The sequence below is a fragment of the Rhineura floridana genome, unplaced genomic scaffold (assembly GCF_030035675.1).
Source record: "Rhineura floridana isolate rRhiFlo1 unplaced genomic scaffold, rRhiFlo1.hap2 scaffold_32, whole genome shotgun sequence".
Taxonomy (NCBI): Eukaryota; Metazoa; Chordata; class Lepidosauria; order Squamata; family Rhineuridae; genus Rhineura; species Rhineura floridana.
The window spans coordinates 1-26,959 of NW_026902549.1; the positions used below are offsets into that span (position 1 = coordinate 1).

The 26,959-nt window shown below is 47.7% G+C and overlaps 1 protein-coding gene across 3 annotated transcripts; it reads right to left on the reverse strand.

Annotated features, from left to right (window-relative positions):
• Nucleotides 1-11,085: 11,085 nt before the first annotated feature.
• Nucleotides 11,086-25,936, reverse strand: LOC133375441 (Golgi-associated RAB2 interactor protein 4-like). Of its 3 annotated transcripts, none has more exons than XM_061607021.1 (9): nt 25,573-25,936; nt 25,206-25,473; nt 24,481-24,575; nt 22,451-22,491; nt 22,102-22,142; nt 18,359-19,434; nt 16,732-16,775; nt 16,519-16,616; nt 11,086-11,498 (listed from the first exon to the last, which is right to left on the reverse strand). In XM_061607021.1, exons 1-9 carry the CDS (start codon nt 25,686-25,688, stop codon nt 11,097-11,099), a joined length of 2,181 nt encoding a protein of 726 aa, XP_061463005.1. In that variant the 5' UTR covers nt 25,689-25,936; the 3' UTR covers nt 11,086-11,096. The 3 variants fall into 3 exon arrangements, with proteins under 3 accessions (XP_061463005.1, XP_061463007.1, XP_061463004.1); XM_061607023.1 differs by having other exon boundaries at nt 11,086-11,495; nt 24,481-24,578; XM_061607020.1 differs by having other exon boundaries at nt 24,481-24,578.
• Nucleotides 25,937-26,959: the final 1,023 nt, after the last annotated feature.

Sequence of the window (26,959 nt, forward strand, 5' to 3'; positions counted from 1 at the left end):
CTGGAGCAAATGAGGCTTGCCAGGTTTGGCCGAGCCACGCCCACCTGCCCGACAACTGACCCAATATATGGCAACAGGTGTGAGGGAGGTAAAAGTGAGGCTGCAGCGAAAGGGGCTTAGCAGGCACCGCCAATCAGCGCTTCCCAAGCACCAAATATCAGCTGATTGTCTGTACTTGGGAAGCGCTGCACATACTTCCACCTCCACGTGGTTTGATTTCAAACCTCACAAGCAAAAATAGGTCACCTGATGTCATTGTGACGTGAGGTGGTTGACAGGTGAACAGTCCCACCGACCTGTCAACTTTGGCCCATGAGTGTGTACAGAGGTAAAGATCACCTCCCCCAGCAAGATCCACCTCCCCTCCCTTGCTATAAAAGAAAGTAAGTCAGCACATCTCCCCAACATGCCAGTTTTCCGCTTGTAGGGAGTTCCTGACAGGGAATTCAAAGAAGCAATTCCCCCACACCACTACCACCTAAATTCTGAAGGAGTGAAGTCTCAGGAGGGCTGAACCACAAGATTTTAGTGAATGGATGAACCAGCTCTGAGAAACCAACTTCCGTTACTCCACCTGGACGGATTGCTGCTCGTCCTTGAAAGTCCACAGCCGGCCTCTGACGCTTTGGCAATCCGAGGCGATGGTCTGCAGCTCAGCCTCGGCGAGAAGCAACTGCTTGCGACAGCGCCAGTAGTTCAACAGCAACTCAAAGAACTCGTGCCTCTCCTGGTGCACAATGGTCCCAAACTCCTCCGCATAAGAATCGACATTCTCCAACCAGGAACAGGGCTCAAAGACCTTCAGCTGCTCTCTGGTAAAAGGCACCAGCTCTGGTTCCACTGGGATCTCAGGATACAGCCTCTCCTTTGGGAGCTGCAGCCGCTCTCCGAATAACTCCAATGGGAGTTCCGGATAAAGAGTTTTGAAACCAGAGTTCCGAAGGTGTTCGCCGTTATCTTTGCTGGGGACAGAGACGGTGGCAAGAACGTCTTCTGAAGAATGGGAAAGATACCGTTTTTCGCTGTGTACATTCCCAGCTTCCGTCTCATGCCCATTTCCCATGGGAGAAGCCGTGCAAAATGCATTATTTTCCGATAGGGGGCAGGTTGAACTTTCCATAACAACTGCTTCAGTGAGGCTCTGAGGGTTCACTGGGTTTTCCCCAAGATTTTTTGCCTCCCGTACAGCTCTTGCTGCAAATTCTTCCTCCTTGATTGGGGACTCTGATACAGTAGTTTCTGGCGATCCTTCATTTTCTAGGGTTGCCGCGTTTGGTGGGGCATCGCAGGCATCATTTGCATTTTCTCTCTCAGTAGCTTCATGACAGAGCCTGGGCTCTGGAAGGTGTTCCACATGGGTGTCACTGGACTGAGAAGGTCCTTCTTGATCTCCAATTGGACCCAGAATGGACAGCTGAGACACAACTCTCTCCTCCTCTTCACATTTTTTCTTTTTTTCCTTGTGGAAAACAAAAAGAGCAACACTAAGAAATGAGATCTGGGAAACAACAGACTCATAAGAACATAGGAAGCTGCCTTATACTGAGTAAGACAATTGGTTCAGCTTAGAGATGTAAAATTTCCAGAAATTTTGAAGCCATAGAAAAAAACATTTTTTCCTTTTTTCAGAAAAAAACAGAATTTTTCAGAAAAATTGAAAAAATGCAATATTACCACTTTTTACAGATTGAAGGTCACTTTGTTACTTCAGGAACAGCAAATGAAATTATGTACAAGTTGGTTTGGCATAAAAGTATCACATTTGGTATATTAAAAGTACATTTTATTCAAACAATTATTACAAATTGAATTTACTTTTTAAAATTTTTACTTTTTTTGGTAACAAATGAAAACACAAGATCCTGAACTGTAAGGAACACCTGAACTGGAGGAACTTCTTTCATTTTGCCAATTTATGAGGAGCAGGCAAAAAACAATTTAAAAAAACCAGAAGAAACCATCAACATTAATAACAAATAAAATTATTTATGTCTCCGCTAGTCCTCCAGTGTCAAGCAGACATAAAGCATCCATTCCCATAAAAAGGACTGAGAAAAAGGGGGAGAACCAAGATTCAATGAAACATTGTATTCATCATGCTAAAATAAAACATTTCATAATCAATTTTTTCTTCATTTTTTCCACTTTTTTGGGGAAAAAACAAAAATGGCTTTGGGGAAAAACGGGGGGGGATTTTTTCCCCAATTTTTTCCGTTTTTTTCCCAGGCCTTCACATCTCTAGTTCAGCTACTTCAGTACTGACTACAGGGGCTGTCTACAGCAGCCTTTCTACTGGGTTTCAGACAGAAGGGTTTCCTAACCCTACCTGGAGATGCCAGGATTCAACCTGCACCCAAAGCAGATCTTCTACCGCTGAGCCGAAGCTCTTCATCTGCCTTGAGTGCTAATATATCCAGTGTACTGACACCAACAGCAACTCTGTTCAAATCAGCAAGGGTGAGATATCACTCGCTCTCGCTCTCCAACCCCCTGCCGTCTTTAGGCCTCAAGCAACTAACCTAGGGATGCTGAGGGCAACCAGCCTAGTCAATGGTCATCTGGCTTAGTAAATTTGTAGACTTTATTTGCCAGTTGCATAAAAGAGGTTGTGCAAATGTTTTTGACCTGTGCAATTAATAAAATTGTCCCATTAGCAGTCAATAGGAAGTGTGGGATTTTAACTGACCCACTTCTTTTGGAATGCCTTGGGGAACTCAGTCACACATCTGATCCAGCCGCATTTCTACCTGCCCTCCACCTGCCATCACTTATGGAGTCAGGTGTCAGGCAGGTGAGGGTGGTTTGAGGAAAAGCTAAACCCCAGACCTGTCCTGGGGCACATCTAGCCCGTGGGCTGGATGAGTTCCACCCCTGTTTTAGAGGATGGCCTCCCAACCCTCATTACCTGTTCCAAGGGCAGTACAAAGTAAGGTTTAACAGAACACTAGAGCAATCTTTAAAATAGCAAATGCAGCATTCGAAAAGGTAGTGGAGAAAGAGGAAAAGAAAATGGATACAGAGACGTGTTTCTTCCTCTCTCATACCAGAACCGGGGGTCAACCAAAGAAGCTAAATGTTGGAAGACTCAGGATAGACAATGAAAAAATGTAAGAGCAGCCCTGCCAGATCAGGCCAATGGCCCATCTAGTCCAGCATCCTGTTCTCACAGTGGCCAACCAGATGCCCCAATGGGGAGCCCACAAGCAGGACCTGAACACCAGAGCACTCTCCCCTCCTCAGGTTTCCAGCAACTGGCATTCAGAAGCGCACTGCCTCCAACAGTGGAGGCACAACACATCCATTGGGGCTAGTAGCTTAGAATCATAGAATAGTAGAGTTGGAAGGGGCCTATAACGCCATCGAGTCCAACCCCCTGCTCAATGCAGGAATCCAGATCAAAGCATTCCCGGCAGATGGCTGTCCAGCTGCCTCTTGAATGCCTCCAGTGTCGGAGAGCCCACTACCTCCCTAGGTGATTGGTTCCATTGTCATATGGCTCTAACAGTTAGGAGGTTTTTCTGTTGTCCAGTTGAAATCTGGCTTCCTGCAACTTGAGCCCATTATTCTGTGTCCTGCACTCTGGGACGATCAAGGAGAGATCCCGGCCCTCCTCTATGTGACAACCTTTCATGTACTTGGAGTGCTATCATAAAGCTTTGAACAGCCTTATCCTCCACACAAACGGAAGTACTTCTTCACACTCCCAAACGAATTCACTCCCAAAGGATCTATCTAGAGGCACTAACCTGGATGGCTTTTTTTAAAGTTTAGGCAAATTTATGGGTGATAAGGCTACTAAGCACATGTCACGAAGCGGTATGCACCTGAATACCAGTTGCTGGGAATCACAAGAGGGGAGAGTGCTGTTGCATTCATGCCCTGCTTACGGGTTTCCCATAGGCATCGCGTTGGCCACTGCGAGAACAGGATGCTGGACTAGACAGGCCTTTGACCCAATCTAGCAGAGCTCTTCTTACAAACTGGAACAGGTTCAGAGGAGGCCAACAAGGATGATTAGGGGACTGGAAACAAAGCCCTATGAGGAGAGACTGAAAGAACTGGGCATGTTTAGCCTGGAGAAGAGAAGACCGAGGGGAGATAGGATAGCACTCTTCCAGTACATGAAAGGTTGTCACATAGAGGAGGGCTGGGATCTCTCCTTGATCGTCCCAGAGTGCAGGACACAGAATAATGGGCTCAAGTTGCAGGAAGCCAGATTTCGACTGGACATCAGGAAAAAAACTTCATAACTGTTAGAGCCATATGACAATGGAACCAATTACCTAGAGAGGTAGTGGGCTCTCCAGCACTGGAGGCATTCAAGAGGCAGCTGGACAGCCATCTGTCAGGAATGCTTTGATTTGGATTCCTGCATTGAGCAGGGGGGTGGACTTGATGGCCTTATAGGCCCCTTCCAACTCTACTATTCTATGATTCTACACTCTTCAGCTCTTGTGTATTTAATATATGCAGAACGTCTGGGAGAATAAAAGAGCTTGCCTGCAAGATAACACAAGTAGGTGCCAGGCAAAGGCTTCCTCAAGAAGGCAGCTGCACACAGGGCCACTTCACTTGAAACTGGCCCCTCTCCGCCCAACATCCACTGCACCTCTCATGGGAACTACTGGAGGGAGGCACTGGCAGTTCACCTAACAGGCAAGCAGGACGAAATGGGAGTAGATGGGGAAGTCTGACATCCCCTGGTGCCAACGGGTGCTTTTTAAGAGACAATATCATCTTGGATGGAAAACTGTGTTCTTACGTTCATTTCAAGAGGCATTCTGAAGGAGCAGGCACTAGGTCTGTGTGAATCATTGTGCAATATGCATTCCATAACAACTGATTCAATCTTCAAACATGAGAAAGGAGCTCGATCTTAACTACTGGAAGCGGACAGCAGTTCCCTGCCGCCCCTTCGCAGCTGCTGCCCCCTACTCCCCCTCCAGAACAGGTCTGGGGGAGGGCTGCGGAACTGGCAAAAATCAGGACACACTCCCCTCAAAGTTGCAGAGCCCCTTCGGATCCAACCCATACATTTTACTTAAAAGCACCCTGTTTTCATTGCTAGTTTATTTATTTGCCCTTTAACTGCCAACTTCCTGGGTGTTTCTTGTTTTATTCTGTAGCTTTTATTGCTTGTTAGAGTTTTTTTTAAAGTCTCACTGTATTTGTAATGTTTTTACTATAAGCCACCTGGACGCTGCTGTGACAGGCAAGATAAAATTACTTACAATAAACAACCTCCCACCCTCTCTGCAGATATGTTTGGCTTGCTTCATCATGGAACACTTCCCCAGCTGATGAAAACACTTTTTTGAAAGAAAGAAAAAAAGATGAGGAACCAAAATGCTGAATGCGAGCCAAGAACCTCAGAAAATGCCATGTGAGAGTCACATTATTCCAAAATATCGAGGTTAACTAATGACACAGATCAGCCTTTGCCAGGCTGGTGCCACAGATCATGCTGCTTCTGACAGCGCTAAAGGAGGACATTGCTGTCCTCTTGCTCAGCAGCAAAATAAGTCTTACCCACAAAGGCAGAAGATAAACAGCCACGGTATTTCAATACAGAATCTAAGGTGCGTCCACCAGGCTTCCAAGAAGTCAGGCTTTCCTTTCCTTTTAAATAACAAGCAAGTTTCTAGCCCACATGAATGTAGACAGATGTTTAGGAAAGTTAAAGGACTTTTATTCTTCTCTTACAACAGAACTTGGCAAGCATCAGCCCTCAACCTCCACTCACCCCTTTTCTCTGTTCTTTTCCTCAAGCCACTTTCTGAAAGAACTCAGAGTTTATGAGAGAGAGGCGCATGGAAGTCAGAGAAAAGCACATGCAAAACAGAGCCTGCATGGCCCAAAATGAACGAGAAGGAAAAGAATGAGAAGAGAGAAAATGGACAGGACTACCCAAATGGAAGGAAGGAAGGAAGGAAGGAAGGAAGGAGCTTTTCCCTTGCTTCACAGATGCTTCTGATTCTTGAGGTGTTCACACATTACATTCAACAAGTGTACAATCTCTATCTGTGCACACGATCACTGAGCTGTACAAATCAACAAGCGCACATTCTTTCACTCAAACACTCAAACATTTGGAGAGACAGCTCATAGGTGGGTTTGGTTTAACATGTGAACAGGCCTTCTCTCTTACCCATCCTATGAAGCATTTCAGAAACCACAGTGTGGTAAAAGACAGGTAATAACATAAAAGGAGCCCTACAGCTGGATCAGGCCCATCTAGTCCAACAGTTCTCACAGTGGCCAACCAGTTGCCCATGGGAAGCCCACAAGCAGGACCTGAGCACAAGAGCCCACTCCCTACCTGTAGCTTCCAGCAACTGGTATTTGGAACCATACCACCTCCAACTACGGAGGCAAAGCATAGCCATCATGGCTAGTAGCCCGTGACACTGTTATCCTCCATGAATTTGTCTAATTCTCTTTTAAAGCCACCCAAGTTGGTGGCCATCACTGCCTGTTGTGGAAGCGAATTCCATAATTTAACTATGCGCTGTGTGAAGAAGTACTTTCTTTTGTCTGTCCTGACAGGTAGGATTAAGAGGGTGGGAAACGCCAGTTGGAATAGTCGACAAGCCACTGAAGATGGCCTGTTACCTGTTGTTCGAAGTAGCGCACCAGGAGAACAAGCTCCTGACCAGGATTCTGTATGGCCCTCCCCAAAACTCCTCTAAGTACCTTCATACTTTTCTAGCATGTCTACTCTTTGTGTCAAAGTGTAGCAGACACTTTCTTTGCCTCAAAACCCATCTTTTTCCTACAAAACCTTTGGCTTCAGCCCTTAAATCTCCTTCCCCAAGTGAAACAAAAGCCACATCCACAGAACTACAGCACCAGCTCAAGACTGCCAACATTTAAATTGCTACCCTCTTATGGAGCAGGGAGCCAACTTTTTTGCTTATGACAGTCTATAAACTGTTGGGTGCACTGATGGACAGCAACATCAACATATTGCCAGAACTTCCACTTAATATTTACATTGGTAAACAGACGCTTCTTTGGTATAGGGAACAGCATCACAACCTTACATTACAGTAGCAGCAGCATCTGAATGGATGTCCATGCTTATCTTGGGCTGCCAGAGTAAAATTCCAGAAATAAGGCTCGTGCTGGAGGCGTGAACATCAAGATCATCAAGTGCTTTCAGTTTGCAGTGGTTAGCTTCTTTTAAAAGGCAGGCAGGAGAAAGCAAGGTTGTGCCTGCATTGAGGAATGGGAACCACTGGTGACTGGTGCTCATTGGGACTGATGAAGCAGAAGGCAGGGAGAACTGGCTGATTCTAGCTTTGTCTCCATCCTCCTCCCTGCTAGGTTCTAAGGCTAAGGAGAAGGAGAAGATGACAGCCATCACCATCCCCCTGGGCTGGTTGTAACTAAGAAAGCAGGCAGGCAGAGGCCCCAGTCACACCTTACATTTAAAGCAGTATCATGTCACTTTAAACAGTCATGGCTTCCCCCAAAGAATCGTGGGAACTGTAGTTTGTTAAGGATGCTGAGAGTCGTGAGAAGGCCGCTATTCCCCTCAGAGAGCTATGATTCCCAGGGTTGTTTAACAATCAGTTCCTCTTCCCAGGGAATTCTGATGACTGTGGCTCTGTGAGGGGAATAGGGTTCTCCGAACAGCACCCTTCAGAAACAACATTACCCAGGATCCTTTGGGGGAAGCCATGACGGGAGTCCCTGCGTCTCTCCAGGGTTTGGTTTCCTCTGGGAAGAAGGTCAGCGGAGACTGCGCTGTCTTTATGAAATATGGTTTATTTATTTACACACATTCCAACCTGAGCTTAAGGATGGAGGGGTTCAATGCAGCAGCAGTCTAATATCCAGCTTTTCCATCTGGGTACGGGGCATCCTATAGCCATGATGCAGAGAGCCAGCCTCTCTGCGTGCCTGCAGCCCCAGCCATTCTCTAGAACACACTTAAAACTACCAGCACACCTCTGCTAGCTGCCAGGAGAGGGGGGGAGGCTCTCCTGCAGAGTTTAAAATGACAAAAAGGGGTCTTCCTGGCCCATTCACCGTTGCTAGGCAACTGATCGGCCCATTATCTTACCTGGCCAATCTATTTGGTTAACAAAAGACTCATTTGACCAGCAGAAAGTTCCTCATTCCAAGGCTTCCAAATCGGAGGCTGGAAAGGTGACCCATAGAAATCATCCCTTCCAACCCCCCCCCCCATGCTCATAACAATATGTATAGTGAGGATGACTGTATTGTTTGACTCTTGCCGAGGTGTGAGCAATTCCCACATGTTTAATTCCCACCCGAACCAGAAACACACCTTCTCTCAGCCACACTCCTAGATTTGAAGGGGTTATTAATTCTGACCAAGGCCACATTCACACTGTACATTTATTCCACTATTATTCCATTTTAAACAGTCATGGTTTCCCCCAAAGAATTCTGGGAAGTGTAGTTTGTGAAGGATACTGAGAGTTGTTGGGAAAGCCATAGTCCCCTTACAGGCCGGCAATTCCCAGAGTTCTCTGGAAAAAAACTACTTGGGGAATTGTAGCTGTGTGAGAATAGGGGTCTCCTAGGAACTCTCAGCACCCTTCACAAACTACACTTCCCAGGATTCTTTGGGGGAAACCATGACTGTTTAAAGTGGAATAATAGTGGAATAAATGTACAGTGTGAATGTGGCCGGACAGCCTGTGTGGCGTAGTGGTTAAGGTGTTGGACTATGACCTGGGAGACCAGGTTCGAATCCCCACATAGCCATGAAGCTCACTGGGTGACCTTGGGCCAGTCACTGCCTCTCAGCCTCAGAGGAAGGCAATGGTAAACCCCCTCTGAATAGCCCTTACCATGAAATCCCTATTCATAGGGTTGCCATAAGTCAGGATTGACTTGAAGGCAGTCCATTGTGTGTGTGTGTGTGTGTGTGTGTGTATGTATGTGTGTGAATGTGGCCCAAATCTCAAAAGGCTCTTGTAACAATAGACTAATGCATGTGAAGTAATTTCATGTCTAACTGCAAGTGTTAGACAGGCGTTGCATGCAAAAGGACCTAGGTTTGATTGCCAGCATCTCCATGCAAGGTTGGGGGCCACCCATTTTGGGGGGGAGGGATGACTCTCAGTGGTCCCAGCTTCAATCTACAATGGCATCTCCAGATGGGACTGGGAGACCCCTGCCCAAAAGACACGGCTGGCTAGTGTAAACAGCATCGAGCTAGATGGATGGAGAGTCTGACACAGTGTAAGTCACTCTCATAGGCCTGTATTTTGAGGGGAAGGGCCATAGCCAGAGCTTGGAAAAGTTACTTTTTTTGAACTACAACTCCCATCAGCCCCAGCCAGCATGGCCACTGGATTGGGCTGATGGGAGTTGTAGTTCAAAAAAGTAACTTTTCCAAGCTCATGCATAGCTCAGTGGCAGAGCAGCTATGCTGCATGGTAAAGGTCCCAGGTTCAATCCCTGCATCTCTGTTTCCCAGTAGCGAGAGACCCTTGCCTGAAATGCGGAAGAATCTCCACCAATCAATGTAAACAATAGAGGCTAGACGGATCATTGGTCTGTGTCGGCCTAAGGCAGCTTCCTGCGCTCTTGGTTAACAAAAGTCTCATAGCTTTGTATTTTTCTTTTAACACTTTATTAAACACTGGCAGTAGGAGAGAAACAAATCCATAACTATTTCATTCAACTGTATTTTTAAAAAAAATCAAATTCTGAAAAGGGGAGGATCAACCAAGAGAAGCCAGTTCAGGGGAATCCACTTCATGCATCTTTAAGGGCACAAGCACAGCCCACTGGATCAGACCAAAGGCCCATCTAGTCCAGCATCCTGTTCTCACAGTGGCCAGCCTGCCGGAGTCTCAGGGAAAAAGGGGCCGTCTCCGGCCTCCGGCTATACTTCATTTAAAAAGGTGGATCTCCGGCTTTTCAGCGGCCCCCTCAGCCACGCATGCGTGATTGACACACGCATACGTTGGGCTGTGGCTGGCCGCCTTCCCGCCCTTTCTCAGTCAGCCGGGGACTGCAGACACAGGAGGACGAAGCGGCTGCCAGCAGGTGCCTCAAAAAGACTCGAGCTGCCGCCGTCATTGCATGGAAGCTGCCTTGGCACTGGGTCGACAAGCCAAAAGGAGTTCAACGAGGCTAAGTGCGGGAGAAGGAGAAGGGCACGCACATATACACAAGAGCCTTCCCCATCCCGAAAGCAGGCAGGGGCTCCCGGCCACTTCCCTCCTGGAAAACGGCTGACAGGCCCAAGGCGGTCCTTCTCCTCCTCCTCTCACCTGCGACCAGCTTCAAGCGCCGGCTGCCTTTCGCGCAGAGTTCCGGGTTGCCGAGCGCCAACCTCGGCCTCGCCAGCCCACGCGGCAGAAGGCACATGCCCGCCCGCCCTGCCTTTTTTGGGCCGAGGAGAAGGCGGAGGCCCGGCGCGCCCAGGAGGGGAAGAGCGGGCGGCGGGGTGGAGGCTTGGGTTTGGGAGAGGCGCCTCGGCCGTTGCCAGCCTCGGGGGGGAGGACGGAGCCTGCTCCTCACCTTTCCTGAAGGGACCCCCCCAGCAGCAGCCCCTGCCCGCTGCCGAGCGGCCTGCCAGCCTCAGCAGGAGTGGAGGCCGGCCAGCCGGCTCCTTCTTAGCCCCGGAGCCGGTTCCCCACAGCATGAGGGGTGAAGCGGCCATCCGTCCTTTCCAGAGCTGGCAGACCGCTCGGCAGCGGGCAGAGGGAAGTGGCCGGGAGCCCCTGCCTGCTTTCGGGATGGGGAAGGCTCTTGTGTATATGTGCGTGCCCTTCTCCTTCTCCCGCACTTAGCCTCGTTGAACTCCTTTCGGCTTGTCGACCCAGTGCCAAGGCAGCTTCCATGCAATGACGGCGGCAGCTCGAGTCTTCTTGAGGCACCTGCTGGCAGCCGCTTCGTCCTCCTGTGTCTGCAGTCCCCAGCAGACTGAGAAAGGGCGGGAAGGCGGCCAGCCACAGCCCAACGTATGCGTGTGTCAATCACGCATGCGTGGCTGAGGGGGCCGCTGAAAAGCCGGAGATCCACCTTTTTAAATGAAGTATAGCCGGAGGCCGGAGACGGCCCCTTTACCCCTGAGACTCCGGCAGGAAACCGGAGACCTGGCAACCCTAATCTTGATCCTCCAGGCGGGGAGTGCTGGGCTGTCCCACATCCTTGATCTGGTCAGACTTCTGGGAAGTCACGTTTGCCACACCAGGCTCCCTGGCAATGATCTGGCTGCCTGGCCTTGAGAATTCAGCTGCTTCTGAGTTGCCACCCCCAACTGCAGGACTCTTTGCCTCAGCGGCGCCTTCTCCCATTGAAGCGTGGGACTGTGGGGGTGGGCGGTCTGTATCTGTCCCCATCATAGCTGCTGCACTGGAGCCTGCATCCATCCTCAGATTGTCAACTGTGTGGAGCTCAGGATTTCCTGCCTCTTCTTCCTCCTTCTTCTCCTCCGGGACACTTTTCCCTGATGGGCCAATCACGCCTGAGATTGTTACACGTTTGGAAGGTTTGACAGCCACCTGCTGTGGAAGAGCAAAGAGAGAGAAGAGAGTGGGGAAAAAGAGATGGGCGGCTATAAGAGAGGCAGGAGAAAACTTGGTGGGGGGGACAGCATTAAAAAAATGGAGCAGAGGTTCTCAAACATTCCACCCCCAGGGCCCACTTGAGGTGACTGAAAATTACTGAAGCCCACCAGTCACAAAATGGTGGTGCAGGGGCAGAACCAGTCAGAGACTTGTGGCAGATGAAGTTTGGTATAATCAGCTGGCAATTACTGATATCATTTTCTATTGATCTCTAAACCATCTTGAAAAATTGCTAAATTCTTTGCCACAGTGTTTTCCTTGTGGCAGGGAGTTCCATAGCTCTGCTTTCCTAAGTACAGGTATTTGCTCGAGCTACTGTGACAGCCTCCCTGTTTCACTCAGAATTTGCAGTTCAGTGGCTTTAAAGGGCTTTTTCTTTTATATTTTTAATATTTTCTCCATGCCATCCCATCCCCCCATGCCTCTCAAAGTATTTTTACCCATCTCCTATAATTTCTTCTTCCACTTAACATGTACCTTATCCACACACACCCAACTGCCAGTTTCTTTCATCCCTCCTGCCTGTTCATGTTCCACTCATGTCTTTTTCCTTCTGCGGAGAGAGGCCTTTTTTCCCTTCTGTTCCCCACAACTTCTCTGTCTCCCAGCTACCTTTACATTTCTGGCATTGGTCCAACCAAAAGGCTATGTGGCATGTCTAGGGTGCAGGGTAGGCAAGTGAAGAGGCACTAGTTAGGCTGTGGCACTGAAGCCCACCTGAAAGTGGCCCTAGGCCCACTGGTGGGTCGAGGCCCACTATTTGAGAAATACTGCACTAGAGCATGAGATGAGGTAAGCCTCAACTTGGTGCTTTAAAAGTAGTAATTTGTTTTGTGGTGATGACTGCCCAATCCTTTTTGACCAAAGTTCTTCTTCAAGAGCAAAGGGTTTTAATGCGTCTTATTCTAGTACACTTGCTAAATGTTTGAAAGTATATTCTTGAGGGTGTTGTGTTCAAGGGTGTACAAGAATAAGACACAGAAAGACCCTTTGCCCCTAAGAAAGAGCATTGGTCAGAATGGATTGGGCAATCTTCACAACATAAATTAGTCCTTCCCTCCCTTTTGAGCACCCCTATGAGACTGCCTCTCCCTTCTGATAGGGCTGTCCAAAATTCAAGCACAAGGTCTTAATTTGTATTATGCAGTGACAATCCTTGACACCACTGGGCAGGGTTTAAATTTGGAAAGAAAGGGTAAAGAAATCCTAGGACTCAAACCTGCCCTTTGACCCACAAATCATGCTGGCTAATGAATCCCAAACTGGTGAGGTTAGTGGCAAAAAGGATTCCACATATGCTCAGAGGCTCTCTTATCTTATTTCTTCACATATACCCTAGCTGAGGCTTGGAACTGAATTCTTTCTCAAACCTTGCTGGGGTTTGTGTATTTGCATGTTGTTAGGTGTAAGAATAGGTGTACATTTGCATGAACAGATATGTGTCTATAAACGGAGTAATAGACTGAGTAAGGAATTGGAATGTGGTTTTGGGAGGGGGCCTGAAAAGCATCACCTTAGGGCAAGTCTCCATTGGAGCTACCATGGTGCAGAAATGCAGAAAGAAACTTCTAGAAGAAAGAAGGCATCCTTGAGGCATAGAAGAATTCTGCACTATGAGCTGGTTCATATATGAACCATCAAGTAAAGGATTGCACATGTGTAGGGGCTATCATAGATCAAACACCAATGACAGAATGTCTACATTGCCCACTGTCATCTCAAACACACATTCTGATGTCATCCATCAAGCACTGATGTCACATCAACATAATACATTTAAAGCACTCTTGTAACACTTTAATGGAGAATCCTGGGAACTGTAGTTTGTTACAGGTGATGGCAATTGTAGATATAGATAATTATTTAAGGGTAATGGGAATTGTAGGTCTGTGAGGTCAGTTCCCTTAAACTACTGTTCCCATTTATTTATTTCATTTGTATATTGCCCCATAGCTGAAGCTCTCTGGGCGGTTTACAACAATTAAAAACATTAAAAACAAATACAAATTTAAAAACACATTTTTTAAAAAAGCAATTTAAAAACACATGCTAAAATGTGGGTTCTTTGATGGAAGCCAAGACATTTCAAGATCTAATAATCAAGTAATTATTAGGGCAGTCTAGGGATTCTGCTCGTGTACCGTCCACCCCGCTGCACGACGGACTCCCTGGCCGAGGTGCTGGAGGTGGTCTCGGCTGTGCGTGTACAGTCCCCAAACCTGCTGGTATTGGGGGACTTCAATGTACATTCAGAGGCCATCCTTACTGGGGCGCCTCGGGACTTCATGGAAACCATGGCTTCCTGGGAGCTGCACCTTATTACAATGGGGCCCACCCATGTAGCCGGTCATGCACTCAACCTTGTGTTTGTCTCGGGAGAGGAGGGGAGTGATCTGAAAATTGGGGGTACATCCATCACCCCCTTGTCATGGTCAGACCACTACTTGGTGAGGATGGACTTTTCGGTGCCTCAAACCCTCCGGGGGGGTGGAGGACCTATTAAGATGGTCCGCCCCAGGCGTCTGATGGATCCTGATGGATTCCTGAATGCGCTTGGGGACTCTCTGGAGCATGCACACAGCCACTCGGCTGAGACCCTGGTGGAGGGGTGGAATGCCGCAATCGCCGGGGCATTAGACTGGGTGGCTCCGAAACGCCCTCTCCCCCTGAATAGAGCTCAGATGGCACCGTGGTTCACCCCACGGTTGCGAATTCTGAGGCGGGAGGTGAGACGGCTAGAACGCCGGTGGCGGAAATCTCGCTCTGACGATGATCGGACACATGTTAGAGTGGCTGTGGCAGCCTATCATGTGGCAATAAGGGCAGCAAAAAAAGATTTTTATGGTGCCTCTATTGCATCTGCAGAGTGCTGTCCCAGGAGACTGTTCCAAGTGGTCTGGAGCCTGGTCGGTCCAGTTGCTCCGGAACCAATGGAACATGCTAAGGCCTCCTGTGACGAGTTTGCTAAACACTTTGCGGAGAAAATCGATCGTATTAAGAGTGCTATTCCGTGCGCTGTGGACACGGTGAGCGAGCCAGAGGTGACCAGTGGTGCTCTGGTGGTGTGGGATCGGTTCCAGCTTCTTCCATCTGATGAAGTGGACAAGGTGCTTTCAACCTTAAAGCCAACCACTTGCTTACTCGATCCTTGCCCATCGTGGCTCATTATGAGCTGCAAAGATAGACTGGGTGAGGGGATCAAGATGGTGGTAAATACATCTCTCGAAGAGGGAGTAATGCCATCAGCGCTCAAGGAGGCAGTAATAAAACCAATCTTAAAGAAGCCCTCCTTGGATCCCCAAGATCTGAACAACTTTCGCCCAGTCTCAAATTTGCCATTCTTAGGCAAGGCGGTTGAGCGGGTGGTGGCAAAGCAGTTGCAAGCGCACTTGGAGGAAGCGGATTATCTGGATCCATTTCAATCGGGCTTCAGGCCTGGACATGGGACTGAAACAGCCTTGGTCGCCTTGGTAGATGATATGAGGAGGGCGTGGGATAGGGGCGAATGCACCTTCCTTGTCCTCCTTGATCTCTCAGCAGCTTTCGATACCGTTGACCAAGTGATCCTCTTGGACCGCCTGGAGAGGTTAGGCATGGGGGGCACTGTATTGCAGTGGTTCCATTCCTTCCTCTCTGGTAGGTACCAAAGAGTGGTATTGGAGGATGAGGTCTCGGATCCTTGGCCTCTCACTTGTGGGTTGCCACAGGGTTCCATCCTCTCCCCGATGCTGTTCAACATCTATATAAAGCCGCTGGGGGCAATCATCAGGAGATTTGGGCTGCAATGTCATCAGTATGCGGATGACACGCAGCTCTATCTCTCATTTAAATCTTCACCGAGGTTGGCTGTAGAAACCCTGTCCAAGTGCCTGGAGTCGGTGAGTGGCTGGATGGGAAGGAATAAGCTGAAGCTGAACCCTGACAAAACCGAGGTACTGTTTGTGGGAGACAAGGGAAGGCTGAGGGATGTGGACCTGGTGCTCAATGGGGTACGATTGCCCCTGAAAGACCAGGTCCGCAGCCTGGGGGTCATTCTTGACTCCCAGCTGTCCATGGAGGCTCAAGTCTCGGCTGTGAGCCGGGCGGCGCCGTATCAACTCCATCTGATACGGAGGCTGCGCCCCTACCTTCCCAACCATCTGCTCCCACCGGTGGTACATGCCCTGGTCACCTCTCGCCTAGACTACTGTAATGCGCTGTACGTGGGGTTACCCTTGAAAACGGTCCGGAAGCTGCAACTGGTACAGAATGCGGCGGCACGTCTGATTAAAGGCAGCCACCAGCAAGATCACATCACTCCAGTGCTGAAGGAGTTGCACTGGCTACCGGTTGTTTACCGGGCCCAATTCAAGGCGTTGGTTTTGACCTTTAAAACCCTACACGGTTTTAGCCCAGTCTATCTGAAGGAGCGCCTCCAGCATCGTCAGGGATGCCGCTCAACAAGATCAGCCTCAGAAGACCTTCTCTCGATCCCACCGGTTAAAACAGCTAGACTGGTGAGGACTAGAGAGAGGGCTTTTTCAATAGTGGCCCCCACCCTGTGGAACTCTCTCCCAAATGATCTCCACCATGCCCCTTCTATGATGAGCTTCTGCCGGGCCTTGAAGACCTGGCTGTTCAGGCAGGCTTTTGGGTTAGGTTTTTACTGTTATGGTTTTAAATTTTAACGTTTTAATGTATTGTTTTTTATCTTGTACGTCGCCCAGAGTGGCTGGACAACCAGCCAGAGGGGCGACTAATAAATTGAATAAATAAATAAATAAATAAATAATGATGTACATGCAATTATGAACCAGCTGTAGTTGTGAATAGTGAGTAGAGAAGATCACCCTATTGACCTCACACCTGCCATCTTATTTGAGGAACAGGGAAGCATATGACAATCAGATGCACCAGAAGAGCATCTCTGACTCACAAAATGTTTCATTCAAACCGCACCCTTGCTCTGCCCCAGTACCTTAGAATCTTCCCTGCTTTTTGACAGTTTCAGTTTCTGCATAGATGAGGACAGGACACTATAGATGGTTACAAAAGTAAGGCTGCTTCTTTGTCGAGCTGCAAAGCAAATGGAGCAATTAGCCAGCGACATGGCTTCCAGCCAGGGGCATGGTGGTGGGGGATATGGGAATCAAGCATTCATATAGGCCATCTAATTGGCATTTCTTCCTACCTGAACTCAGAGCCTTTTTCAGTTTGTTCTTGGACATCTGGCTCCTGTTTAGATACAAGTTCAGTTAGTCTAATTTGTTAAAGGAGTTCAGAATAAAAACACAGCTAATGATTTTTATTGTTATTCCAAGGTTCATAATAGTACCCGAGACCACTTCCTGGCCCTGCCTGGAATCCCAGGAATCAAATGTTTTAAATGGAAGAAGTATGTTTCTAGGTCTCATGGATGCAGCAGTTAGAAAAAAATATGATGGCATGCTTAACTAATGGAGTCAGCAGTTATACATAACAGGAATGTATGAACATGGGGGACATTATGGCAGTAGGCTGCCACAATGTGTCTTTGTTAGAGAACCCTCGCATGCGCAGGATTTGTGATCATAGGAAGAGAGGGCCTCCTACATGGACAGCTGCATATGTGAGGTTCTCTCACAGATTCTAATGAACATGCATAGGTTACAAAGCTCGTCTCCCGCACCCCTGTCGTTAATTTAGCATTGTATAACGTTTGATCTGAACAGGGTGGTTTATAGCAGATGCCACTGGAGGTCACTGATTCATAGGGTCACCATAAGTCGTAATCGACTTGAAGGCATATAACAACAAAATAACATTTGAAAAGGGCTCAGGTGAACAGTTAAAAAGCCCAAATGCATTACATTTTCCACCTTTTGAGATTTCATACTCAAGATTTCTTAACCTGACTCTGGGGTTAGTGCTTTGGGAGCAACATTTTTAAAAAATAAGAACATGCAGGAGGACTAAGCACAACATGCCCACTAACTCTAGTTTGATATCTAGGCAGTTCAGGAGAGCAATATGCATACTTTGCAGCTAAAACTTGCAGAACTGTATATTTCCCATAACACCTAGGGATGGACCTGAGTTGCACAGGTCCAAAATCACAGCTATGGGAGGAGCCCTATTCCTCCTGAGCCAGTAGCCAAGTGAGAGAATTTTAGTTGGTGTTCCTCAGCCCAGGAACTGCTAACTCTCCAGCCCAGCAACATGAGAGCTGCTTCTCCCACACAGCCCTTCTGTCCGGATGGAGGAACGACATGGATGGGGGAAATTATGTGGTTCATTTCCATACAAGCTTCCTTGAAAGGGTGGTGCTGGCATGGGAAGGAATTGCTTCATTTCCCCGCATGAGTTCTTCTGTCCCAGATGTGGGGAATCTTTGGCCCTCCAGATGTTGCTGAGCTACAACTCCCATCAGCTCAACCTAGCATGGCCAATGCCCATGGTAGTTCAGCAACATCTGGAGGGCCAAAGGTTCCTGGCACTCATTCTATCCAAGCAAAGTGGTGTGGAGCTGGACTGTAGATAAACAATTTACACAAAACTGTGGTAATGTATAAATTAGGCTCCCACCATCTCATTTGGAGCTATTGGTTGACAAGGTTATAGTCGATCACTTCACACCCCACAGAATATGACATTCTTGTCTTCTTCACTCATTTGAGCATTTTATCCCAGAGATGCTAACAGATCTGCTTGCCTTTGTTCAGCTGGGCTTCAAAGGAAGCGCACCAGGCAGCTGGTTCTCTTATCTTGCCCAACCCAAATTGCTGAGACTGTACTTCTCACCCTGAACATCTGCCACTTGGTTCTCCCAGCCAGCATACCTGGGGGGTTCCTGTTTCCCTGCAGCACTGCTTGGCTGGATCTGCTTGGCTAGATCTTTACTTTCTTTATCTGTTCCCAGTGCTCCGCTCTGGGGCCTGCTTGTAATCAGGCCAACCACCATGGAGGGCCCCACACCCACAGTCTTCCAGCCTTGTTGAAAAGGCCCCACTGCTACTGATGCTGTTGTCCTGTGGACTTGTAGCCCAGACTTCTTTTCCTTCCGTGATGGGCTCCAAGAAGTGGAGCGCCCCTTCTTTGGGGAGCGGCTTAAAGACGTCTGTGGCCTGCTACTCTGTGCCTTGCTAGGCTCCTTGGATTTCACATTTGTTGTCTGTGAATGTGCGGCACTTTCCTGGCCCCGACTCCCTGGCTCAGAAGGAGCAACTGCGGCTGCAGGTTTCTCAGAAGTCATTTGAGCTGGCTGACTGGTTGGTCTGGATGGGCCAGCTGCCATTGACTTGGCACCCACTTCAGAAGGTCCAGCAGCCACTGAAACATCATATGCATCTGACGGACCCGCCGCCTCTAAGGCACGGGATTTGGGGGCCGGACTGGCTGCTGGTGCTTTTGTTGAAACACCTCCGGATGCAGGCCGACTCTGCTTTGTGGAAGGGCTCTGGGAAGCTGGGCCTTTTCTTCCTTGTCGTGATGAAGGTGTGACTGGCTTTGATGGGCCAGGACTTCTGTCCAGAGATTTGGCAGCAGACTCCTTCTCCTTGTGTGTCTCGGAGCTGTCCTCTTGTGAGAGTGTAGTGGCTAGGGTTTGTACCAAAGATCTGGATTTTTTGCTCTTTTGTAGTTTCACAGGTTCAGGTTCACATTCTAATGATGTTCTAGGAATGGAGGGACGTGCTGCCTCAGACACGGCAAATGGCTGAGAAGGTCCTGCTCCCGCTGAAGCTCGAGATCGTGGGAAGGAGTGAGGAGAAACCTGCTTAAGCATGGATTGCTTCTGTGATTCGGAAGGTCTGCGGAATCCGGAAAGGCCAACCTGGGATCCTGGTGACTGCTTAGTTGCACTCTTGCTCATCAACTTGGGAGCAGAAGACTGAGACTGTTCTCTGGAAGTGTATTCCTATAAAGGAAGAAGGGTAAAATATCCTGGCATATATGGGGAATGGATTCCCAGAAATCAATGAAAGATAAATGCAATTACCATAGCATTGCTTCCAAAGAAAGCTTGGCCCACCCACTTCTCAATGAACTAGAGCTCTGAACTCATACAGGAAGGCAGAAGGGCTAGGATTCTGATGACTGGTGGTCCCAGAGCTCTGCCCACTGCTTTGGTGGGAGACTCCACTAGACAATGGGGACAGGGAATCAAAGAATTTTACTACTGCAATACAGAACATGGACCCCCACCTCTTCCCCCATCTCTTGGTTTATCATTTAGGGCTTATTCACACGGGAGCCTAACTTCGTACTAAAGATGCTGCTTTTACAGTCGTAATAGATTTTCAAGGTCTACATTTTTGCTCAATGGTTGCTTCCAATCTGCTGTTTTCCATTCACACAAGTAGGCATTCCTCTGGGAAGGATTAGTGTTGCTGTTTCCTTGCAGCCCTGCCCTCTAATTTTAGATGTTTACTCCCTCCAGTTCAAGGCTGAAGCTGGGAGAGTGCCTTGGTATGCAATTGACAAGAAAAAATTAAACTGATTAGACCCCCTCCCCTTCTCCATTGTCAAGCCTGAGTGAAAGGCAGACTGGGGAGTAAGTGAAAGGCAAAATAGGCAGCAGCTGGGGCAGCTTTTGCAGGTGGCAGAGAGAGAGGAAGCAGGAGATGGGGCATAAGAGAGCCCACCCACTAAAAAACATTGAAGCAAAGCACCTACAAGGAGGAGCGCAGCACAGCTGAGATGGTTTTTCCTCTTCACATTATCAGCGGATTGGATTAATACGGATTTAAAGAGGAAAACTGTGTGATAACTTCTGCTTGCCTGCAACATCATGTGAACCATGCAAATTACAAGGGGATGCAAGCAGCACCACACACACACTAAATCGCCGTGTAGATGAGCCCCTAAGTCTGTGTTGTGTTCTGGACAACTCAAAAACTTGCATACTATTTATTTTTTGATATTTTGGTTAGTATAATAAAAGTATTTTTCAAATATGGAATCCAGAACATGGACGGCATTTGATTTCTTGTGATGAAACTTGGCTCTCCTTTCAGCCTCTGGCTTTCCACAGAGAGGAAAGGCAATGGAATTTATAAGTATGTAACTGTCACAGCTGTCCTCAAAGAACCCTGGGAACTGTAGTTTGCTGAAGGTGCTGAGAATTCTGATTACCCCAGCCCCTTCACACACAACCATAATTCCCAGAGAAAAAGGAATGGCTAGTTGAGTGCTTCCAAATGTTTATTGTGGGATGGGTGTTCTTCATTCATGCAATATTTTCTGCAATGTCCATACAATGTCATTGGTATCAACTTGCCAGCCTGTCTTTCTTCCCTATTTAATTCAGACTCACCCTTTCTGGGGAAAATCTGCTAAATTAAAAAAAAAACTGTTGCCAATAACCAGTTTGAAATAACTGAAAAATCATTTACAATATTAAGCCCCTATCTAGAAGTGCCCTAAGTTGTGTAGAAATAACCTAAGCATAAGATGCAGATGTGATCTAAGGACAGATGTTCTCAATGCTTCTAAATAAATAAATTGCATTTTGGGAACAAGAAGAAATGAGTGGCTAGTGACTTGAGGTGTCAACTCCTGACAAAGCGCACTCCCTCCTTCCCCTTTCAGATGGGAAAGGTGAGGGGCAGGGGATGCTTTGGAAGCCAATAAGGACAGCAGCGGGCATGTGGCCAGCGGAAGACAGGAGAAGGAATGAGGCCAAGGAGGACAGTCTACAGGACAGATCGAAAGGCTGCAGAGGTTTGCGGTTCCCCATCCCTGGGCTCATCAAAATAGGGAATGCAGGGAAATATTTGGACCTTGAGGGTTCTTTTTGAGAAGGGAGAGGGGTTAAAGCCTGCCAGCTAGCCAGGCCTGTTCTATTGGGTGTAGAGCTGAAAGACTGAGAACCAAGATTCCTGGCTTTGCTGAGGCCCAAGTGCACATTATAGGGAAATGCGTGGGCATCATGTGACCCACATCTTCCCCTGTAGACCCCCTAGTACTGGGCAGTTGGCAAGGGAAAGCAGTGGAATGTGCTTATATTTCTCCTTGGCCCGCTGGCTCTCCTTCATTGACTGCTGCTTGAGGGGAAGCAAGGAGATGCTTATGTGATGAATGTCGCTTCATGCTCCTCCCAATGACATGTTACCAGGAGATCCTAGGTGCAGGGGAAACACACATTGGTATTAACCAGGTGTCAATACGTAATATGTAGTTAAGCTGAAAGTGAGCAATGAAATATGCTAGATAAAGAAGGCTCACAAGCCCACATCTCTGATTTTAAGAATGGTACCTGAGACCTTTCCTGTGCAAGTCCCTCCACTCCTGTTCTCTGCCTTCTGGGTCAAATGTCTTTCTCCCCTCACAAATGGGCATTCTAGAATCACCAGTTCCACCCCCCCTTGCGATTCTGCCTTCAATCTGCATCCCTTCCCTCCCCCTTTCTCACATTTCCGACCACACAGGTCAACCAAATTGCAAGTCAAGAAAATTGCTGACAGGGACTAGCACCTTGGGAAAATGCCCTGTGTGTCATAAGGTATCCCAAGCCCAGCCACTGGGTTCTCTGGGAGATAACAAGATCTACAGAGCTGGAGAAGGAAAAGATCAGTCTCCTTACCTTTTGGGGTGAGATTCCAACTGATCCTTGAGAAGCAAAACCTTTTGAAATAAAGAGGAAAGGAGGAAGGGAGTGAAAGCTGTGGAGGCCGCAAAGGGTCCTGTCAGTGGTCTGTAGAGACAGGCACCTGGTTCTAGGGGGGATGCACCCCTGCTGTCCCACTCAGCTACTTCAGACACTCCGCTGTATAAAAGGCTCCAAGATATGTCATCCTGGCATCTCAAGACTGGGGTCACCGTGCTGAGATGTTTGGCTGGAGGGCTGTTCTTGTGCCCACCTCAGACATATCAGGGAGCAGGGCTGAAGTTTAACCTGAGCATGGCCTTGCCTTCAGTGCCTCCATCCTTACCTGATTTGAGGATGCTGTGTTGTGAAGCAAGGTCACTTTCCCTGAAATGGAAAGGCGTGGATGAGAATTTGACCACACAACTGCCACAGTTTGGCCAGAGCGGAATCAATTTCTCATTTCACAGGTGGAAACATGGATATATTTGTAACACCCCTAGTTCCATCGCAAAGGTCGCTGACAAGGCCTCCCCTTCCAATTACACATTGTTCAAGATTCAGTCTCCACCTCTGTATGTGTGAATTAATTTATGCTGGAGTAGCCTGGCCGCCACCTAGAAATGGAAGGATCTATCAATTTCTTATTTTTCCAATAACAACAACAACAACAATATATTTTTGTTGTCCGCCTCTCACACAGAATGTAGGTCCTGAGGTGGATTACATAGATTTAAAAATACAAAGTATTCATAAAACCATACAGAATAAAAATATAAAAACATACATAAACAAATCCATAAACAAATCCATAAGAACCATACATAAACAAATCCATAAAATTCTTAAACACATCAATATGAAAGAGTAAAATTTTAACCAAATGCTTGGATGAAAAGATGGGTCTTCAGCAGAGAGGGAGCTGATCTTACCTCACAGGGGAGAGCATTCCATAGTCTAGGGGCCACAACAGAGAAGGCTCTGTTGCGAGTGTTCGTCAATCAGGCTTCAGATATAGTAGGCACTTGGAACAGGCCCTCTTCCCTGGCTCTTGTGCAATGGACATGACTAATGAAGGGAAGGCAGGCAGATGCCTAGGTCCCAAACTATTTAAGGCTTTCAAGGCTGTCAAAACCAGCACTTTGAACTGTACGGAAGCAAACTGGGAGCCAATGTAGCTCTTTTATCGTAGGCATCTTCTGTTCTCCACATATCTGTAGGAACTTGTAAATTTCTTTTTAGTCCTCATGAAAATTTATCAGTATTTTGGTATGAATTTATAACACATTTTTATATACTAGTTTTACTAATGTACACATTTTTGCAAGCAAATTTGCCTAATATAATAATTTTTTGTACGTCATTTTCACTAATATATCAATTATTATGTGTACTTCCCCCTAATTTATGTAAACACTATTTGGTTGGAGAACTCCATGGCAAAATTTGGATAAGTGTAAAGTTCGAAGGAGGGCTGTATTTGGGTTCTCATATTGTTTCGGAAAGTGCAAATTTGATAGCTTCACCTTGAAATGCAAAATGGATCGAATCCCCCCCATCCCAATCTCCACCAACTTGAAAGCCAAATGGTGTTTGTTCTTTTAGTTACAGAGCCAAACTTAGTAGTCTAACAATGCATTACCAACAGCTCCAAATACAGCGGCTGCAGTGTATGAAATGGGAGACTGAGCCCTGCATGGTGTCTTGGGGGAGGCCATGGCTTATTTTATTTCTTTATTATTTGATTTATATCCTGCCCTTCCTCCCAGCAGGAGCCCAGATATTCACGTGTACCAGAGACACAGTACGTAAACATATATACACCTAGACATTTAACCCCAAGGAAGGAGCTGAACCCTGAAGAATGATTAGCCATTTGTACTAAAAATGCCCCCCCAATAGGCACAATGATTTACCAAGGACCAGGAAACCAAGAAAAAAGGGCAATCCCTGGTAAATAGGGACTGTTGGGCTATATGGGGAAAGCACTTGGCTTTGGGCCAACCATGGGGGGGGAACCTGAGCGGTTGCTAGGCAACCCCCAAGCTCTTCCTCCCCCTCCCCCTAAACAGCCAATATAGCTAGCCAGTGCAAAGAGAATGAATGAAAATTCAGCTGCTTCTGCATTCCAGTGCAGCTGCACTGAGATGCAAGGTGAAGGGAAAAGAGATGCGTTGTTGCTACATAACAGGGTAGACCCCGGCTAGTACTACCTCAATAGACTAATCTCTCAGGGGTTACCCTGCTCTTTTCTGTTTCTCTTCATATCCGCATGATGTTTTGCCAAAACCAACAACAGTAAATTAATTATTTTGCGTTATTTTCAAACAAGACAACGCTTAGGATTGTTCAACCCAAAGCACAGCATGTACGTACGTGGATCTTGACATGCTCCTGGCCAAGCTGGCCTGACGTAGCTGCTCCTTCAGCTTTTCCGCGGACTGTGCACCCGTGATGGCTGGGAGCCAAGGCTGCTGGAGAAACACAGCACGTCATGCAGATGTGTAAGGATGGTCTAGTAAGGATGGCCGGGAGGGACGAGAGGGCGGGGGATGTGTCTGGGGTAGGGATGGGGGAGAAGTTTGATTCTGTTCACACTGAAAGGCAAATCAATCAAACTGGCAATTTCTGAAACAGTACAAGAACTGAAAGACAGCCCTCCATTGCCATTTGCACTCATTCCAATTTGGCAATGCAGTTGTCCAACCAGACCGTGTTTATCAAAATGCATCTGACGGGAAAGTGTGCATAACAATGAATATATTAGTGAACATAACATACAAAAATGGGAGAAATTGCTTGCAAAAATGTGTTCATAAGTCAAAACTGCATACAAAGAGAAGGAGGGGGGAAATTAGGGGGGAAATCACACCAAACTGCTGATGAATTTTCATGAGAATTTTTTAAAGGGCAAAACTTGGGAAAATGAGAAATTGGGAGAAGTGAAATAGAAGATCCTTCCACACAGGCTTGTTGACAAGCTGGGATGCCAGAGGTGGGGGAGGGGCTAGGGTAAGACTGAGCAGCGTGATGATGGCAGGCGGATATGGTAAAGGACAAAGAAGGAAGGCTTTTGGGTAGCTTTGCTTCATGAGACTCACCTTCTCAGATGTAGCACGCAAGCTAGCACTCTTCCATATCGTGTGAAGCCCCGATTCCTTAGAGGCGAAGCTGACTGGATCACTGATCCTGCCGCTGGCCACGTGCAACATGTAAGCAAGGCGAATCCAGCGCTCAAAGAGGACGTTCTCATCCCCTTTGGGGGCACAGAGTTGCAGATAATATTTTCGCCCTGTTGCCAACTTTACTTTCAGCTGTCGCTCATTCACGTTATGCACAAAAATCTCCACCAGGTGTAGAGGGATCAACCTGTGAGGGAAGGAAGGACTCAGCCTAGGAACCTCCCAGGTGGTGGGGTTTTCCCGGGAAAGTGAGGGATGGCAGAATGGGGGACTGCACCAATCTCACCGAGTGATCTCCAGGTCTTTCACCGTTGCCTTTGTGGTTTTGACACCTTTCTTTACTCGGGCAATGATCATCAGGTCAGGAAGTAGTAGAGATGGGCTGCTGGCTAAAACACCCATGGTGATTAGATTGGGGTGGTTGTGGATGCCAACGTATTCACCCCTCTTGGTTACCTGCGGGAGAGGAGAGGAGAGGGGAGGGGAGTCTGCTAAGAATGGAACAAAAGCTGTGGCAATAGGAGCCCCAAACAAGCTACAGCATCTGAAATCATTTGGGCAATGCAGGGTCTGGCTGACAGTAGACCTTCCTTGCTGTTCCTTGCACTGTGGCTCCTACGCCTCTTCAGGCCTAGAGTGTCTTCAGCCTACCATCAAAGCCTTTGTTTCTTCCCCCTCTCATATATAATCACATGAAGCTGCCTTAATATCAGGATAGGCCACAGGTCGGTTTAGTCCAACACTGTCTGTTCTGCCTGGCAACAGCTGTCTATATGGGCTTTGGTGGAAGCAACAGAAGTGGCTCCTTTAAGGCATATAGGCCACTGCCCAACCAACAGCGGCATGGCCATAGCTCAGTGGCAGAGCATTTGGTTTGCACGCAGACTGGCCCAGGTTCAATCCCCAGCATCTCCAGACAGGGCTGGGAGAGGCCCCTGCCTAAAACCCTGGAAAGCTGCTGCATGTCAGAGTAGGCAATACTGAACCTCCTCAGTATTGTTGGCAGTAAAGCACCAACCCTTGCAACAACAAGTAACCTGAGCCAGTAGGGGGCGATAGACAGAAAGGCCACCTATTTTCCCCTTACTGATTCCTTGTTTGTTTTTCCTCAGGCTTTGCTTCCTCCTGGCTCTGCAATGGCCACATGTATGTCTGTTGTCAGAATGATTTTATTCCCCAGTGGTAATAAACCTTACATTTCTTTACCCTTTCAACCAACAGCCTTTCCAGACTATTTTTGCATCAGGCTATTTGTGGCAATATATGCCAACTTACTTAGACTCAGACTAAGGCAGCTCCCTATGATTGATGACTCTTAGTCTGCCTTCAGTCAGCCCTCACTTGCCCTGCCTTCTTACTTGCAAGCAATCCAGGGGGTGGCATTGCCTTTGAGCTTCCTCCCCCTTAGTCTCCTGAGTGTTGCCCTCATTGAACTCAGCCGGGAAGAGGAGGATAGAGACAACTAGAATGAGTTGGCTCGGACTGTCTTTGGCTCTGGTTCCACCTCCCATTGGGGCTCCCTGCCTTTCTGCCCCAACAGTCCCAATGGGCTCCAGCCACCGTTGGATAGAAGCCTTTCCCATCACCCACTACCTGAGCCTTTCAACTAGAAGTCGGAAGCAGGGCCTTCTGGGGCAATTTGCTGCAGTCGGTTGTCGATGCAACCATCTGCC

Coding starts and splice junctions, on each gene's coding strand:
- LOC133375441 (XM_061607020.1), bottom strand. CDS start 25,688: ATGGGTGTTTTAGCCAGCAGCCCATCTCTACTACTTCCTGACCTGATG. Junction 22,143..22,450: donor ACACAGCATCCTCAAATCAG/GTAAGGATGGAG, acceptor TTATTTCAAAAG/GTTTTGCTTCTCAAGGATCA. Junction 16,776..18,358: donor GGGAAACAGGAACCCCCCAG/GTATGCTGGCTG, acceptor GTATCTAAACAG/GAGCCAGATGTCCAAGAACA.